The sequence below is a fragment of the Phaenicophaeus curvirostris genome, chromosome Z (assembly GCF_032191515.1).
Source record: "Phaenicophaeus curvirostris isolate KB17595 chromosome Z, BPBGC_Pcur_1.0, whole genome shotgun sequence".
NCBI lineage: Eukaryota > Metazoa > Chordata > Aves > Cuculiformes > Cuculidae > Phaenicophaeus > Phaenicophaeus curvirostris.
This window is the reverse complement of record NC_091431.1, coordinates 64,633,617-64,651,416: the sequence shown is the minus strand read 5'-3', so window position 1 is coordinate 64,651,416 and position 17,800 is coordinate 64,633,617. Positions and strand designations below refer to the sequence as shown.

Genomic DNA, 17,800 nt, shown 5'->3' with positions numbered 1-17,800 from the left:
AGGAAAGAGCAGCATGGAGCTACAGTTGGACTGATGATCCTGCAGTTGGACTTGATGATCTTTAAGGTCTTTTCCAACTTAAATGATTCTGTGTTCTGAGTCATAAGACAGCATTTATAAAAACAAAATAGAGTGACTGTTTTGTTTCAGTAATAAATTAATTTCCCTATTTTCAGTCTCAGGGAATGAAAAGTCTTTTGGAATTAATGACCTTCTGCCTGAAAAAAAAAAAAATAGAAAACTCAGAGACTAGGCTGCGTTAGCATCTTTATAACAAAATCTGTTCTGGTGTGGGATCCCATGCAGAAGAACTCTCATGTTTTACTCCGCAGCTGCTCCCACATAATTCCTTTGCAGTGTGAATCTGACCTCAGCTGCATAGGTCAAAAGTACAGTGTGATTACATTGGTGTGAGACTAGGGTGAGGAGGTACCTCCATGCTTTCCAGTGTTTTAAAATATAAAAAGAGTAGCGCTGTATATAAAATTTTTGAAAGCATCTGAATTTAAAATGGAAACAGCAGGATTACCTCCAAGCATGCCCTGAAAAAAAGCAAAAAGCAGCTACTTAGTGGCCTAGCAATATCAGAAAGGAAGGGATATTTTGACACCAGGCCAGAATCTTAACCCTGATGCGAAGTGCAAAAGGAGCTTTAACTCCCACATAACACATGGGAATTCATTCTTCAACAACTCATCAAAAAAGCTCTACATCCCCGAAATAGGAATGTAACTGCTATTCTGCTTCAGCAAAATATCAACATTGTCCCGTATCCTGTCCCTAGTAATGAAGAGGGAGTGCTCCTTCCTGGGGTTTGCTCCCCAGACTCCCAAATGTGCCAGGTTGAAGCTGTGGCAGAAGGGGTTTGAAGCCCTTTTACTGGAATTTGAGGGTATGTTTTAGATCCCCACTTCATCAGTCAGTTCGTTGATCCAGAAAGGACTAAACAAAATTTCTTTTACCGAGTAAAAATGCTGGAGGGAGAGGGCACATGAAAATAACAGAAAAGTTAATATGTGACTACATAAATGAGAGGCAGTGGGTGACCACAAAGGGAGTGTAAAGAAAAGATGGCTTCAGCCTGCTGAACTGATTTCACAAGGCACCCAAAGCACCAGGCTGTCTCTTGAAGCTGTTTGTGAACAGGGAGTTTATTCAGTTACCCCCATTGCCTTTGGAAGGTGCCTATTTCCCTGCACTGTCTGCAGGGGAGACCTACAGTGCCTGGCTTTTGTGAATGCTCCTCACAGGCACTCAAGAAATTAAAAGAGAAAGGGGGGAAACTGCTCAGAGATCTTTCTGGGGAAAGAGAAGATAATCAAAGCTCTTGGTTCTCTGTAACGTGGAGCTGCACTACTCTGTAGTGTTTTTCTGAGTCACTCCCTCCCTGTGAGGAAATAAGATGGTTCAGTGTTATATCATTTGGGGTTGTTATTAAGACTTATAAAGATGTTTTAAAAATAATCTCTGCAACAAATTGCAGTTCCTGGGGTGTTGTATTAACAAGATCAGTCTTCCCATGTTACTTCTAAATGGGAAGTCTTGTTCCATTCTGCCAATGACTTCCTATCCATTAAGGGGAAAAAAAAAGAGTTGATGAAGTCCTGTCACTTGTTTTTGTTCCATTTTAGATGTATGTCAATGACAGTCATGCAAATATAGAAGAGTAAAACTTTTTAAAAGTGAAGTTCTAGTTTTGCTGTTGTGGGTGAAGAACTTACGGCATTTCACTGCCCCATCTTATCCTTATGTATTTTGCATTCTTTCTAAAAATATAATCATGATATTTACCTTTAAAGTTGTCTGCAGGAGTCATTTCTCATGAACAGAGATTGCTTTGTTTGAAAAACTTACACACCATAGATTATTTCTTTGGGCTGAATTCTCAGCTGTGTCCAGGCTCAGTAGGAACAGCTGATAGAGGGGAGCCACAAAGAGGATGTTTGCAGCTTTCCTATCAGTTTTCTTTCAGGGATCCTGTTATCTACAAATAGTATCTTGTATTTTCTTTTGTGGCAGTCTTTCTTGTCATGATTGCCTTGGCTCTGGGAAATGGTAATGTTATCATAAGCAATATCTAGAGCACAGTTGTCAAAGATGACTGAATACAGCTTCATATCACATTCATCTTTTCTGAGTCTGGGGCTTTGTAAACCTCAGTGCCCTGGGGATTCCTAAGGGTGTTCGGAGAAGCAGGGGTGGCAGGTCAGTCTGTTGGAGCACTTCGGTGTAGGTTGGGCAGGTGTAACTAGTTAAGTATTAAAACCCATTCCTGAGTGTTGAGCAAACTTGCGTGGCTACATCTTAATTTCTACTCCCTATTTCCTCGTTTTGAGGGAAATAAAGGGAGGCTTTGTCATGCTGTAGACCTGCAGAGTTATGGGTGTCTGCAGAGCTTCTGTTCCAGGGTGGTAAATCACTGGCAGGGTTCTGAAACTGTGCTTCCCCTTTGACCCCACACTGCAGCTGGCTCCAGGTCTGGACTGCTTTTAGTAGATATACTTGTGATGATGACACAGTTCAAGATTTTGGAGCAGCAGCTGGAAACAGAATCCCACTGTTACCAATTGTCAAAGTTTCTCAATCCTCTTTTTATCCAGAGGAGCTACCTGGGTAGAATTTGAACATTTACTTGCTTTATGCTGGCCTGGACATTATCAGAACAGTTGCCCCTAGATGTACAGATCTGGAAATTTCTGTAGTTAATACATAATTAATCTGACAATTCCCAGAGATCTGGAGACGGCCATGTGGGCTTAGAAGGCGAAGTGTTGGATTTATCCTGAGTATACAGAGATTGACCATGCATATTGGGTCTTATACTCCCTATTTGTATTGTTTGATTAAACAACTCCATTTAGGGCTTAGTGTGTTAAACAGCATGAGACCACGTTAAAATCTCTACAATCAGTATGCCAGAAAGATAGGAGACTTAAGATTAATCTGGAAGTCAGACTACTGGAAACTATCAAAGAGAAAAAATCAGAAATGAGGATTGTACTGTGATGTGCTTTGGGGAAAGGTCAGCAAATCAGTCTGCCTATGAACAGCCAGCAGCTATTTCTGCTTTACACAGGTTAATTTCCTGCTAGAAGTCATGTATGTTAGCTTTATTGCAAATTAAGACATCTCCAAATAAAAAAGAAAAAGAGAAGGTGAGAAAAGCAGGGCTGTGCTGTAAGATGATGGTTTTAGCACTTGATTCACATTGATGTTTTTGTCTGCTGGAACTTTCAGGTATCCTTTGGGAGTTAGTTTCTATACTCATCATTTACAGACTGGGACCTTCATCGTGAATGCCAAGGTAATATTTAGAGCTTTGGAATATAACTGTTGTTTTCATTCTCACTTACTATGTATATGGTTGGAGGTTGTGTAATGCTGTCCCCTGTGAAATCTCTGTCTTTATCTTTGTTGCAGTGCTCTTTTTTTACTGTATCGCGTTTCAATTTCTATTCATTGTTGTGACAACCCAATTTCTCTGGGGAGGTTTGGCATGGATCTCCCTCAGTCAAAAGAAAGCAGCTCTACACCAGCTTTCCTCTTCCAAGACCTCCAACTCCTGCACTATCCCATGCCTCAGTCCACAGACATGATATGCGCAGTTGCTCCCTGAACGTGATTGAAGAGATGCATTTTATTTCTTAAGTAAAGCCACCCGGGAGGTCTCACATGGCCAGTTCATATCTCAGAGGGCAAAAAGCAGTTCCTTCAGCGGTAGCAAGACAGGCTATTGCAATTTTGCATCCATAGCTTAATTATTGGATGGTTTTGTTCTACGAGAGCCTTCCAGAGCTAATGAGCAAACTGAATGTTTATGTTTTTGTCAAGTGATAGTCTAGATACTAAAAGGCTGCAGAGAGGGGCCATGGGGACATCCCACCTCTTACCAGGAAGGTCCAACTGCCATTCATGCACGCAGTGCCAAAACACTAATGCAGAAAAGTGCACGACTAAATGAACGAGTGCATAATGAAGAGTAGGACAGAGGCATTAACTGCTGAGAACACACCCTGGACCAGAGTGTTTACTTTAGTCATAGAGACGCGGCTGAGAATTACATGTTTTAAACGTGATGATGGAAAACAAAATACTGCTGTGAGACTATTGAAAACAGAGGTAACAAAGCACCTCACATCTAATAGCAAAACCACCTCCTTTTCTTAGCTACAAGTGGGAGAAGAGGAAGTGAGTAACTAATAACTCTGGTTACCCAAGGAAGTGTGGGTATCACAAACAAGAACACAGGAGCTAGGGAAGTTCCCCGCCTTTTTTTAGCTCTCTTGAAAGCAAACACAATTACTTGTTCACAGGCACACAGAGACTTCTTTGTTGTGTGGTGAACATCTTCCTCTTATTCTCCAAAAGGCCAATTACTTCAGGCTACAGCCTTCTTTTCCTTAACAGTACTCAAAGGGTGAGCCAAAGCACATTCATACCTGGAGAAAAAACTACGTCACAGCTGGATATGAGGCAGAGTTACGTCAGAACTTGCTTCTCACCCTTAGTTCTTATCAACCTGCAGTCCTAAGTGAGATGCTAGGGATTGTAAGCTCTTAGGAGACAAGAATGATCAAGAGCTACACGGTCCTCCTGATATCAAAGAGCTCAAACTGATTCTTCTGTCTTGAAATGAACTACAGGAAAGAAAAAAGCAACACTCAGCTCCCAGTTTGTCTGCCAGTCCCTGAACGGGGCGATGGAAAAAGATGCCAAGTGGTCCTGCTGGAGTTACTAGGTAGCCCAAATTCTTTCTGCTGAAATATTTTCTCCAAACACAATGTGGATGGAAAGTCCTTGGAGAGTTATTTCCAGCTCTCCAAAACAGGCTGGGAGTATGGTCCATCTAATTAAATAGACATTCCCTACAGGGCTCTCCCTACTGGCCATGAGGATTCCTGCTGCTGGAGAACAGGAGCTTGTGGGAACTGTCCAGCATCCAAGTCACAGGGCAGAGGACAGGCAGGTTCTAGTGTATGTGTAGGGAGAAATACTTGGTATCAGGTATAGACAGTAGCTTCTTCTCTTTGTGAGGTACACACAGAGACTTGAAGCTTTTGCTAGTGGTGTCCTGTCTCTTCTCTTCTTTCCCTTATCAGTGAAAACTATCTGCTGCTTAACTGTAGTAAAACATGTGCTTGGTTTACTTTGCCTACCAGGCTCTTGACATATTCTTGGCTTTGATTTCCTAATGACAAATGTATGTGTGAGTCACTAATCACAGATGTTGGGTATTGACAGAAGCCATCCAGTTAAATGTATGTGGTGTTGTCCTCGGCTACCATACAGCTGCTTTAACTAAAAAGTCCAGCCAGATAATTTAATAAACAGGCACAAACCTACCTCTTAAGTAAAGCTAAATGCTTGTAGAAGAAACCAACAGTAAATCACAAATGTGAGTCTAGAGGCTGGCTCTAGCCCACCTTTGTCTAAGCAAGTTAAACCTTTATTTGGCTAAAACAAACCACTGTGAGGTAGCAAACTTCCTAGAAGCAGAAAATCTTGTATCATGAAACCATATATTCTTCGCGGTTAGTAACTGTCTTTGATTTGCTAGAACATTTTTCTCCAGAATCGCTGTAGTTTTCAGTTCTAGGCCTTTGGAATGTTTCTTGACCAAACTTTCTAGAATTAAAACATATTCACTCTGAGATCTGCATGGGAATTTGGCCTGCCTAAATGTCAGATGAGTATTTGGAAACGTGTCTCAGGGACTCCAGAACTCACTTGTACTTTCAGAACTCCAGAAGGTTTTCCCAAGGAAATATTTTAAACCTTCTATTCTTCTTTGATGCGTGGGTGACATTTGTAGAGGGACTGTTCCTCAGGGAGAATACATAAGCGAGCAGAGGGTCAGGGGAAGTTTCTTGTGTGGACTTTGTTCCAAGCCCTTGGCTTTCGGGTCTGTTTTCTCTCACTCTGCTTCAGTGCTCCTTGGGAATTATTTTAGTCTTTGATACTGCTGTAACAGGAACGCTGAATTGGTCACACAGCTTGTAAACTGGCACATCTTATGCCTTTGAATATGCCGGAGCACATGTTGGGAACATTAGTTAACACATCCAGGATCCTGGGTTATGATTTACTACTGCCATAGGAGGAATGTTTAGCCTGAAGCTATTGCCCCAAAATCACCCCTGGCAGCAGCTGCTAGAAGTTTAAGAAATGGACGCAAGAAAGCAAAAATACCTTCTCACACAAGAATTGCATCTGAAATGTCTGTCTTCTGTTCCCAAAGATTTGCCTATTATACTCTTCTGACATATTTTCCTAAGATTTCCTTTATAACTTCTTTTTTCGGGTCTACTTCCTCAGCAGGAAGCCTAACCTGGGAGAACTGAGGCAGCTCTTCTTTGCAGCCACTCAGTCTCTGGAGAAATTTAATCTCTGTTCTCCCTTCTCCTGTAGCCTAGTCTGAAATGCTTCAGTTCCTTACCCCCAAAAGTATTTACTTTGAATTCATTCATGAGACAGTCTTGGTTGTATTTCCAACCTCTGCTCTCTTCTTATGCTCTAGCTGAGATTTTCTATTGGATTTTGCAGCATTTTTTTTTAAATTAATTTTTAAATTTGTTTAAAATGCATTCTTTGGCAATAGGAAGGAACACTGAAACAGATGAAATCCCACAGTTTTCACTTTGTTCTTGTCACAGAAAGGTGAAAATCAAGGCTGCCTTTCCCAAGGAAACTGCTGCTAACTACGTAGCACTCCCTGCTGCTGTGAGCACACAGAGACATTTCAAGCATTGGCCAGTCTGTTCATTTACTTCATGATACTGTATTTTGGTATTTGGCTGTGCAGCATTTTGATTTACAAGTGTTTGGAGAAGCGTGCTCACACACCCCCCCCCAGCACTCTTTTTTGTTCATATGTTAGGCAGTGAGGCACTGACACTAGAAGCACCGTATTGTCTGTGAAATAGGATGGACACACAAAAGGTCAGTCCTTTTTCTTCATCTTTCTCTTCACCTTTCCTCCCAACTCATCTCCAGTGATGTATCATTTAAGTTTTTAACACCTGGCCTAAACCTTTTCGGTCTCAGCCTCCTTAATTACCTGGAACTTCTTTTTTCTTCAGTCTTTTTGTGAAGCACTGCAGTTACTGCATGGGTGGCAAATCATGAACTGGACCAGGTATTCTCTTTCCATGAAATAGAGCCTTTCTCTTCATTTTCCTACAATATTTTTGTAGTTTGCATCTGTTTTACTACTTGATATAACTTTTCTTTCATTTTTAATTTAGCTTTGATTTGTAACTCTCAAAAAGCCGTGCTCATTTTATTTCTTCTTCAGTTGGACCCAGTTAATCAGTCCTGTTCTTGTTTCTGATACCATTTTTCTTGGGTTCCTTTCCCTCTGCTCAAAGGCGTAATTCACTGAAAATCTACTTTTCATTGGAAAAGCACAGCTCTTGAGGTGATTGACCATCAAAGGGAAAAAGGGTGGGAAAAGCAGACATTTTCCTGCTAAAATGTGTGCACCCTTGGTTTTGTCAAAGACCATCAAAGTGATTATGAAACAGGATATATTATCAGAAACTGCATAGGGCACAGAGATCTGTGTACATCAAAGACAGAAGGATTATTGATGTCAGAAATACCAGGAGCACCTGGCAACAGTCACCTAGGTATTAGGACTTTGCCCCCTAAAAAGGTGGATCAATAGCTCAAGTGCATCTACACCTACGCATTTACGTTAAGGAGTGTTTTGGCTGTCTAGAGCTCGACAATGGTGACAATAGGGTTGGGTGTTTACAGGTGAGTCAAGGGGAAGGCCAACAAAGTGTCATGGTGGGAGTCTATTACAGACACTCAACCAGGATGAAGAGACAGACAAAATATTCTGTAAGTAGTTGTGAAAATCCTCACAATCAAGAGCCCTTGTCCTCATAGTGGACTTTAACTTACCAGGTATCTGCTGGAAATACAACAAAAAATAGCCCAGGTCTCCCCTCAGCCTCCTTTTCTCCAGATTAAACAGCCCCAGTTCCCTCAGCTGCTCCTCATAGACTTGTTCTCCAGCCCCTTCACCAGTTTTGCTGCCCTTCTCTGGACACGCTCCAGGATCTCACTGCCTTTCTTCTAGCGAAGGGCCCAGAACTGAACACAGTGTTCGAGGTGCAGCCTCATCAATGCTGAGTACACGGGCAGACTAACCTACCTGCTCCTGCTGGCCACACTGTTTCTGATGCAAGCCAAGATGCTGTTCCTCTTCTTGACCACCTTAGCATACTATCTCATTTTTAATATTAAAATAACCTTTTACTGTAGAGAAAGTGATTTTTTTTCCTCAGTCAGCTGTTCTGTTCTCTTGGATTTTTAAACATAGAAATTTGAAAAATCCATAGAGGTTTCTTTATCATATCCTGTGTTTCTTTGGATTTAGGTTATCAACCTGAAATAGCGTTGATGTAGAATACACGTGAAGTATTTAAGCTAGGCTCAGCCTCTAAAAGCTGATAGACTTAAAACTCCCCTGTAATAACTAAATCACTGTCTTCGAATAAACATTAATGGCTGTGGGTTTGTGAAGCAGTTTAAGAAAACATTTATTGAAGAAGACAACTCTTCATGACGACCCTTGCTAAAGCAGATAGATCATTGGGAAGCATGCACTGAGCAGGACAAAACTCCCCGCAACAGCTGCCAATCGTGCACCCATGAAAAACAAGAACCATTACCCTGTTAGGATCTATACACTGGTTAAATATTATTAGGCAGAGTTCCTTAAAATGCAAACTGTAAAACATCAGAAAGCAACAATAAACAAGATTGGAGGACTCTCTGTACTAGGAATACATATGCATATTTTCATAACCCAAACAAGAAAGGAGAACAAAATGGGAGAATACAAATTAACAGCTACAGTATAAAGCCTGATTTTTATTTGGATGTGAATCAAAACCATTGTGGTAACTGTAGATGGTAGACACTCCTTGGATTTTTTCTTTTTCCTCCCCAAAAGACTAGATGTCTGTTTCATTTTAAAAAGGCTGAGAAAACCACATTGAAGGAAAAATGTCTTGAGAAGATGTATAAGAGAATCTCTCAGGAGAAATTTAATTTGCCCGCCTTTTTGGCTAGAAAGCTCTTTGGCTTACAGCTTTTAGACAAAAAAAAACAAAGAGAAGGAAAACAGAAGTTTTTGCTGAATGTATTACTGTATTTTGTAAACCTACAATGTAAGTGGAAAAAAAGACTGCAAATTGCACCTACTACGCTTTTCCTCCCCTCTATTATTAATGCTATGCTACTAAAATCCATTTGTGCAGTGCAAAGAGGTCTTAACTGTTTAATGAAGAAATGAATTCAGCATTGCTTGAACACTCCACAGACTAATGATAAGCAGATATCCAGCCAGCAACAAGAATGTTAAATATGCATACAAATTGTTCAGAAATATTTGAATTTGATTCTAACTCTCAGAAATTTGCTAGGTACAACTTTAACTACTATGAAATAACTTCTGAGTTATGAAATAGGTCTAAAAATAGAAGTAGTAAATGAGCCTATCACATTCAATACCTCTATGAGATTAACAGTTCATCTTGATTTTCATAACAGGGCAAGAATTATTTCTAGCAAGGCCCCTATGCAGGAATCCATGTGCAACCACACCGCACACAGAGAGAATGCACTGACAAGCCAGGCAGAGAAATCGAAGTGTGAAAAAGCTTCAAACCAGAACAGTGCACACTTTCAGAAACTGCTCCCCTAAGGTGAGCACTGAGGGAAAATCCTTGCTGTGCACCTTTCTCTTCTGTGTACCGTTCCGGACTATGGTGTCTGGGATTGTGATTTAACGCGCAGCATTGCTGAATAAAAAAAGGCAACCACTGCTTATTAGTAAACCACTAGCGTTACCAAAGCCACAAAATGTTAAAATGATTACATGTTCATAGATTGATTACTTGGTCTTGGTTTTGTCTTCCTACAAGCACAGTGTAATGTTTGAAGTCAAAGCTAGCCCAATAGTTATTAAAACCTTCTTCTCCCATTCTCCTCAGAATAACCACAGAAAGGTAAAAAGGGTAGAGAAGATGACGCTGGGATCTACCAAACTGTCTGCCTCACTTCTGTGCCTGGGAAAATCATGGAGCAGATCGTCCTAGAAGTTACAATAGGGCACACAGAGTATGGGGAGGTGATTTCTGGCAGCCAGCACGGCTTCACCGGGGGCAAATCCTGTCTGACCAACCTAGTGGCTTTCTATGATGGGGAAACCAGACAGCAGACAGGAAGACAACTACCTGGACTTCTGTAAAGCCTGTGACCCAGTCCCCCACAACATCCTTCTCTCTAAATTGGAGAGATATGGATTTGATGGGTGGACTGTTCAGTGGATGAGAAACAGGTTGGATGTTCGTATTCAGAGTAGTGGTCAACAGCTCGAAGCCCCGATGGAGATCCGTGACAAGTGGTGTCCCTCGGGGGTCTGTACTGGGACCAGGGCTATTTAGTATCTTCATCAATGATATAGACAGTGAGATTGAGTGCACCCTCAGCAAGTTTGCAGGTGACACCAAGCCGAGTGGTGCAGTTGTCACACCAGAATGATAGGACATCATCCAGATGAACTTGGACAAGCTGGAGGAGCTGAAAGGGGAAGATTTAGATTATACATTAATAAGAAATTTTTCATAATGAGGTTGCTGAGGCACTGGCACAGGCTGCGCAGGGAAGCTGTAGATGCCCCATCCCTGGAGTGTTCAAGGCAGGGTTGGATGGAGCCTTGGGCAGCCTGGTCTGATGGGAGGTGTCATAGCAGAGTCCCATAGCAGAGCAGTTGGAACTGGATGATATTTAAGGTCATCTAATGCAAATCATTCTGTAACTCTGATTCTAACAAGAGTCAAAAGTTAACTGAAACAGGCCCATTATAATGGGCAGGAGAACTGGAAACAAACTGCAAATTCATTCTTTACCACACAGTGAAAAAATCATGGTCACAGCTTCATATTTAATGTGGAATCAAATTTAAGTATACAATATTTCAAAATATCCAGAAACTTGTTAAGAGTTAAAAGTCAGTAGAACAAAAATAAAGGAAATTAAAGTACATCTTTGACCTTTTTAATCCTAAATTTTAGCATCTTATGCCTGAATAGACAAGTTCACTTTACGAGGAAAGAAACTTTGGTATAGAGTTGAATTAGCCACATGAATAGCACCTGTAGCTTTCAAAATAAATAGTAATAGCCAAGTAGACATTATGGCAGCCAGATACACTCTTAAAAAGAGGACTAAGGACAGGCTTGGAGCTTTGCATCAATGTGGGTCAGCAGAAACTAGTGTAATCAGTTTTTAAAGTTCCTGTAAAGCACTTCTGCTTTCTATTATTTCTGATGCTGAAATTAGTAAGTAAATCTTTCCTGCAGTGGGAAAGCTTTCCTTTTACTTGCTGAGCACTAATATTCATCCCCTTAACAACTGCACACTGATGCCTGAAGGACACTGCACTAATTTGGGAGGTTTTTTAAGTCTTCAGACTCCCTCTGTTTTTCTACAATATCGGTTTTTTTTCACCAACTCAAACTATTAGCAGTAGGCGCTGCAAACTGAAACATCTCTGTAATCCAAGAGTTACTTATTAAAAAGGTCAAAGATAAATTCGACCTTAAAAGAAGGGAATAAAAGTTTCTTTTAATAAATGGTACCAGCAATAACAACCGATCTTTGTAATGTGTGACACTCCCCTACAGCCATCAATAAAGCAGTTACCAGAACATTAGTCTATGTTAGTCTGTGTTTTATGGGTTTGCAACAAAGTGTAATACATGTTGGACAGGAGTGAAACTTCAGTTTCCAGTGTAGAATGAATTCTAGTCACTTAATAAATTTCAGTTTTTATTTGTGTATTCCACTGTAGTGCTGTGACAACAAATCACACCTGTGTACCAGAGCATACATCAACAGTATGATGTAACTGTACTTACACCACTGCTATATTTAGCTGTTTTGAAAGAGACATAAGCATACACTATGGCCACATCAAATAATTTTCTGGGTTTTTTCCTTTGATAACCTTCACTTTTTCAGTAATACTTCACTTTTAAAATTTGAATTATTGAAAAAAAATCACAGAAAGTTTATACAGGAATAGCTATAAGGAAAAACCTCACAGGCACTGATATGACAAACATTTATTTTAAGGGCTAAGAGGCATTAATATCATGTGACAAAGCTGACTGAAAAGAACCACTAACTTTGTCCAAATGGGAAATGCCTACTTTTGCTTTTATGTTGAGAAAAGAAATTCAGAAAGTTATTTCTTGGCCTTGCTATATCACAAAGTCAATCATACAAAGACCTATGCATTTAACCTAAAATGATAGTTCCAAAAGCCCTTTCTAACAAGAAATAAAAACATCATGCAAAACTTTGATCAATTATGCAGCTGCTTTTAAACTGTTGCAAGACCATACCGTATATATTAGCTTTTATACTGCTAATGCACAACTAACAGCAAACTTTATCAGATTAACACAAATTTGTCTTAATTACACTGTTATATCACACTAAGGAGACAAATGCCACAAGATAGGCAAAAACATTTTCTGAGCACTCAAATGGCAGGATAATTATGTGTTGTAACCCTTTAATACTCAGAAAAAACCAACTCAAAAATCCTGCAGTCTCACTTTACAAAAAAAAAGTTCTGTAAAATATTAATTTGAAGTGGAACAGTTTATACCATCTAACGCAAAGTAACTTATACAACTAGTGTCAAAGGCAAACAAAAAAACCTGCTAAATAAAATGTCAAAATACACATAGCAACAGAAGCACAACTGCTGCATTAAATACAGTCAATATAAGACAACGCACTTGTTAATAAAAAAAAAAAAAGACAAAAAAAACAAAGAAGAAAAGTTACTGAAGTTAGCAACACATTTAAAGAAAACACAATGAGTGAAATCTATTTTTTTTCTAGGACAATAGAGTTTCCATTTGCAGTCTTCCATCCATAATTTGTCTGGTACAGTACATCCGTTAAAATATCCAGAATATCACAGAGAAGCCAGGTTGTTCTCTTCCAACTCTTAACTCCAGAGTTGGTTTTGGATGTTTTAAACAGACATTATTATGAATGAAGTAAAAGCAAGGCAACAAATGGACTTATTACCTTCTATCTTAGCACTGACGACAAACATTTTTAAAAGTTATCATAATCTTTTTTGTCCTTTTTCCCCTCTGCTTCAAATCCGTCAACCCCATCACTGTCCCTTCTCCTTTTACGATTATTATGTATGTTGAAGCGCTGATTCATCTGCGGTAACGGATCCATTCCTAAAACTTTGTGTATTTGACGGAATGCAAGGAGTCTCAGTGCAAACTAGAAAAAAGGTAAAAAGAAGATTCTGTTAGATGCCAACTTTGAGTACTTTGTAAACAATAAATGAGGAACATTAGCCACGTACGATATTACTCTTAGCTCTCATTATGCCCTGTCTTTTCCACCAAAGGCAACACAATAAAATGTATATGTCACATTTGCTGCTTCTGTATGCAGTACATCATCTTAGCTTAAAAACAATGTACATGTGTTATAGCTGCTGGACTTGCGCCAAAGCAGCCAAGGCTTGTCACAAAACCTGCTGGGAATCTTTAGCAAAAGGACCAAGTGAAAAGGTAGGGACAGTAACCTCTTAAGCTGCACTTGTTACTGGTCAATCCTGTAAGTAAATACTGAATATGTATGGTCAATCCTGTAAGTAAATACTGACTATGTATGGTCAATCCTGTAAGTCAATACTGTCTGTTGTGACACTTTTACTGCCTAGTTTAAGACTGACCATCTGAAAGACTAGATTTTATATTCTAAGAGACTAAAGTATAAAGCTCCACTTAAAAAACCAACCCCTCCCCCCAAACTGACATAAAAATTTAGTCAGTTCACACACACACAGACGCTTCCTTACCTGTGCACTCGAAGTAATATCCTCTCGCTGCTGATCTGTCATTACAGCAAGTGTGTCAAAAGGATCTTTTTCACAAGGGTCCAAAAGGCCAGGACCACCTACAATTGTTAGGCTAGTTAGTACCCAATCTCTATTTTCTTTCAACCAAGATCACTGATTTTACATTAGTTAACTGCGAGTATGCAGAGACTGATCAAATTCAACTTGCCTTTAAGGATGATTCCTGATGATATACACTCAAAAACTCTTCTCAGTGCATCCCCAGGACTCTGTGGGCCAGTGGCACTGCTAATTGCTTTTTCCACAAGCAATTCCATAGCCTAGGTCAAGAATAAGAAATCCAGCCATTTTAGAAGACAGATTAAAATAGGAAAAAAGCTGCTGCCGTTGTTCAGTATAGAACTTCTGAATCTGGAGTTTTGAAGAATACTACACATAACAGGATGCTCTCAGTTAAAACGGAAAAAAAAAATCAGATGTTTCATAAAGATGAATATAAAGAAAGCTGATGCAAAATCTTCATGCTATGAGGAAAAAAAAAAAAAAATAAATGTTTCAGGGGTCGGTGCTGGTGAACTGCGGTGTGAGGGGACGGTGGGGAGTGAGGGGTGCAAAGGGATGATGGGGAGTGAGGGGACGATGTTGCCGTGAGGGGAACAAAGGGACAATGAGGAATGAGGGGACCACGGGGAGTGAGGGGGATAAGAGGACAATGGGGAGTGAGGGGATGATAGCACCATGAGGGGACAGTGGGGAGTGAAGGGCTGGCACTGTGAGAGGAATGAGAGAAACAAGGGGACAATGGCACCATGAAGGGAATGGGGGACAACGGGGAATGAGGGGACTGGTTGGACTCGATGATCCTGGGGGTCTTTTCCAACCTAGTGATTCTGTGATTCTGTGAAAATTAACACTGAGGACTAATACTGATACGCTGCTTCTCACCACAAGCTGATGCAAAATTAACACTGAGGACTGGTACTGATATGCTGCTTCTCACCACAAGCTGTTTGAAAGTTTTGTAGAAATTTACACAGTAGTAACCTACATGTGCAGACAGAGAACTTGTCTAGCCACTTTTTGAGAGTATGAAACATGGTGGATCACCTGAATCTGTCAGCCACATGAACAAACAATACACAATGTATCTAATGAAATTAACAGGGTGCTATAGAAAAATAAAAGATTTTCTACAAGAGTACAGAACTTAAAGCATTAAAAATTAAATGATCTTTTAATGTTGAACTGTTTACTAGATTTTCAGTATAGCTAAAGTTCATAGCCAGTTTTCTCCTGGATACAAGCTAACACTAACTCAGATGTTAAACAAGTGCAAAAAAACTCTTGATGATAAACAGATTCTCTAAAATTTATACACAGGGTGATAAGGCACTGGCACAGGTTGTCCAGAGAACCTGTGAATCCCTGGAGGTGTTCAAGGCCAGCTTGGATGGGGCCTTGAGCAACCTGATCCAATGGGAGGTGTCCCTGCCCATGGCGGGGAGGGTTGGAACTGGATAGTCTTTAAAGGTCTCTTCCAACCCAAACCATTCTATGATTCTATGATACATTGTTTGATAGTAGTTAAAATGGTTTCAATGATTAGCTGTACTTTAAACGCTAGTTTTTATGCAAATACTTCCACTGTTTACTTCTATCAAACACTATTATTGCCAGAAAAACCTATAAAAGAATAGCTTTCCCTAGGGTTTTTTTCAGCATTAAACAGATGCTTCAATAAAAGTTTATTTAAACTTTAATTAAACTTTCACAATTTTTCTTCTTAAAAACAAGTCTCTTGGATTTTGGAGGGTTGTTTCTTTGGTCTCTCCCTCCCTGACAAGCTTACAGTTGTTCAAATGGGCCTTTTATTTTTACTTTCCAGGACTAAATGCCTATTCTGATGCACATAAGTAACTACAGGCAGTGCTGATTATATTCTTTACTATGGATGCCCATTCCTCTATTTTAGCTCCATTTAACTTTCAATTCTTCAGCATGTTATTTCCATACTTGAAGCAGGATTTAACACAGTTGCTTTCACATACTAAACAAACTGCAGCAGGGAAAAAAAAAAAAGTAGGTAATATTTCTGCATTTACTCAGGTCTAGTTCTTTCGGATCCTCAAACACTACACTGAAGTCTACACTTCACAGAATCACAAGGTTGGAAAAGATCCCCAGGATCATTAAGTCCAACCATTCCTATCAACTACTAAACCAGGCCCCTCAGCACCTCATCCACCCGTCCCTTAAACACCTCCAGGGATGGGGACTCAACCACTTCCCTGGGCAGCCTGTTCCAGTGCCCAATGACCCTTTCTGTAAAAAATTTTGTCCAGCCTGAGTGGAGCTTGAGGCAACTGCCTCCTGTCCTGTCCCCTGTCACTTGGGAGAAGTGGCCAGCTCCCTCCTCTCTACAAACTCCCTTCAGGTAGTTGTAGAGAGCAATAAGGTCTCCCCTCAGCCTTCTCTTCTCCAGGCTAAACACCCCCAGCTCTCTCAGCTGCTCCTCATAAGACCTTTTCTCCAGCCCCTTCACCAGCTTTGTCGCTCTTCTCTGGACATTTTATCCTATGAAAATGTGAATTATGATACCTTGGTGTTTATTTGTGTGAAAGGCTGGATTTCAAAAGTCAGCCGTGAATAACAGTTCCTTCTGACTTGTAGGAACTTGACAAAAATATTCTAATTCAGTTTTTACTTCTAGGTACATAAAGAAGGTGCTATGAATGTCCATAATCAGACTTCCTAGTATCTTTTATGTTTTCAATTTCTTAGGTTTCTTTCAAAGATCTCTTGCATCTCTTTGGTTCATAACAGGCTTCTGGTATACAGGTTAGAAGAAGTTCTGTGTGCAGAAAAATATACTACTTCAGCCTATGAGATTCCATCTGTGACTTGCAGAAATTACATACATTTAAAATCAGGATTTTCATACTATCATTGATTTTATGAGTAAGACTTCGCAATTGGCCAAACGCACAGCTGAATATACAGATATCAGAAAAAATTTTTTCACAGAAAGTGTCATTGGGCACTGGAAGAGGCTACCCAGGGAGGTGGTTGAGTCACCTTCCCTGGAGGTGTTTAAGGCACGGGTGGATGAGGTACTGAGGGGCATGGTTTAGTGGTTGATAAGAATGGTTGGACTTGATGATCCTGGGAGTCTTTTCCAACCTAGTGATTCTGGGACTTCAGTGTTGATCCACTTCATTGGCAATGCATTAGGTACCAGGAGCAGAACAGGAATCGCTTTTGGATAGAACTGAGACAGAGCTAGTCCTGACACACTGCTTCATTCCTCTTTTTCCCTTCTGGATGTGCCTTAGAACAGATAACGTGAGAAACAGGAAATGGTCCTTGTTCCTCATCTATGTGCCTGCTGTCTATGTTGCAATAGTTCTTTATCCAAAAGCATGCTAGGGTTTATTCCATGGCACCACAGTACCATGGTGATACTAAGACGGCACTTCTATACTTTCTCAATTCTCTTAAGCTGTATTTGTACAGAGCACCTTTCATGATGCTTTCTGCACAGAAACTGGCACTATTTTTTTTTATTTAAATATTTAAACCCCAGAAATTACTGCTCTGCATTTTTTTTTCAGAAGAAATTATTATCAGAAGTAATTTAATAAAATTGCCTGCAAGCTCAGTACAGTTGTAAAGCATTTCTCACTGCAATGCTACTAACTGCTCAAACTGACTTGACAATGTTGGCCTCTTCATGCCAGAACTGAAAACAAAGCAACATAGTGCAGCAAGATTTGGTCTGTGAAACAGAATAGTAGGAGCTAAGTTTACTTTCACACAACAGATATTTCAGAGACTTTGTTTCAAACTAACTCTGTCCAGCCTGCAGACTGAACATCTGTT

The 17,800-nt window shown here is 40.1% G+C and overlaps 1 protein-coding gene across 3 annotated transcripts in view; it reads right to left on the bottom strand.

The window, feature by feature from the left end:
* Positions 1–11,834: 11,834 nt before the first annotated feature.
* Positions 11,835–17,800, bottom strand: part of ZFR (zinc finger RNA binding protein) — a 48,522-nt gene continuing 42,556 nt past the window's right edge. For 2 of the 3 annotated variants that reach the window (XM_069880083.1, XM_069880084.1), the window contains exons 18-20: positions 14,130–14,241; positions 13,922–14,019; positions 11,835–13,335 (exon numbers count right to left, since the gene is read on the bottom strand). In XM_069880083.1, coding sequence (XP_069736184.1) covers positions 13,156–13,335; positions 13,922–14,019; positions 14,130–14,241 — 390 coding nt within the window. In that variant the 3' untranslated portion in view covers positions 11,835–13,155. Of the gene's footprint in view, positions 13,336–13,921; positions 14,020–14,129; positions 14,242–17,800 lie in introns of those variants that run through there. The other variant, XR_011339376.1, reaches the window with a different exon arrangement.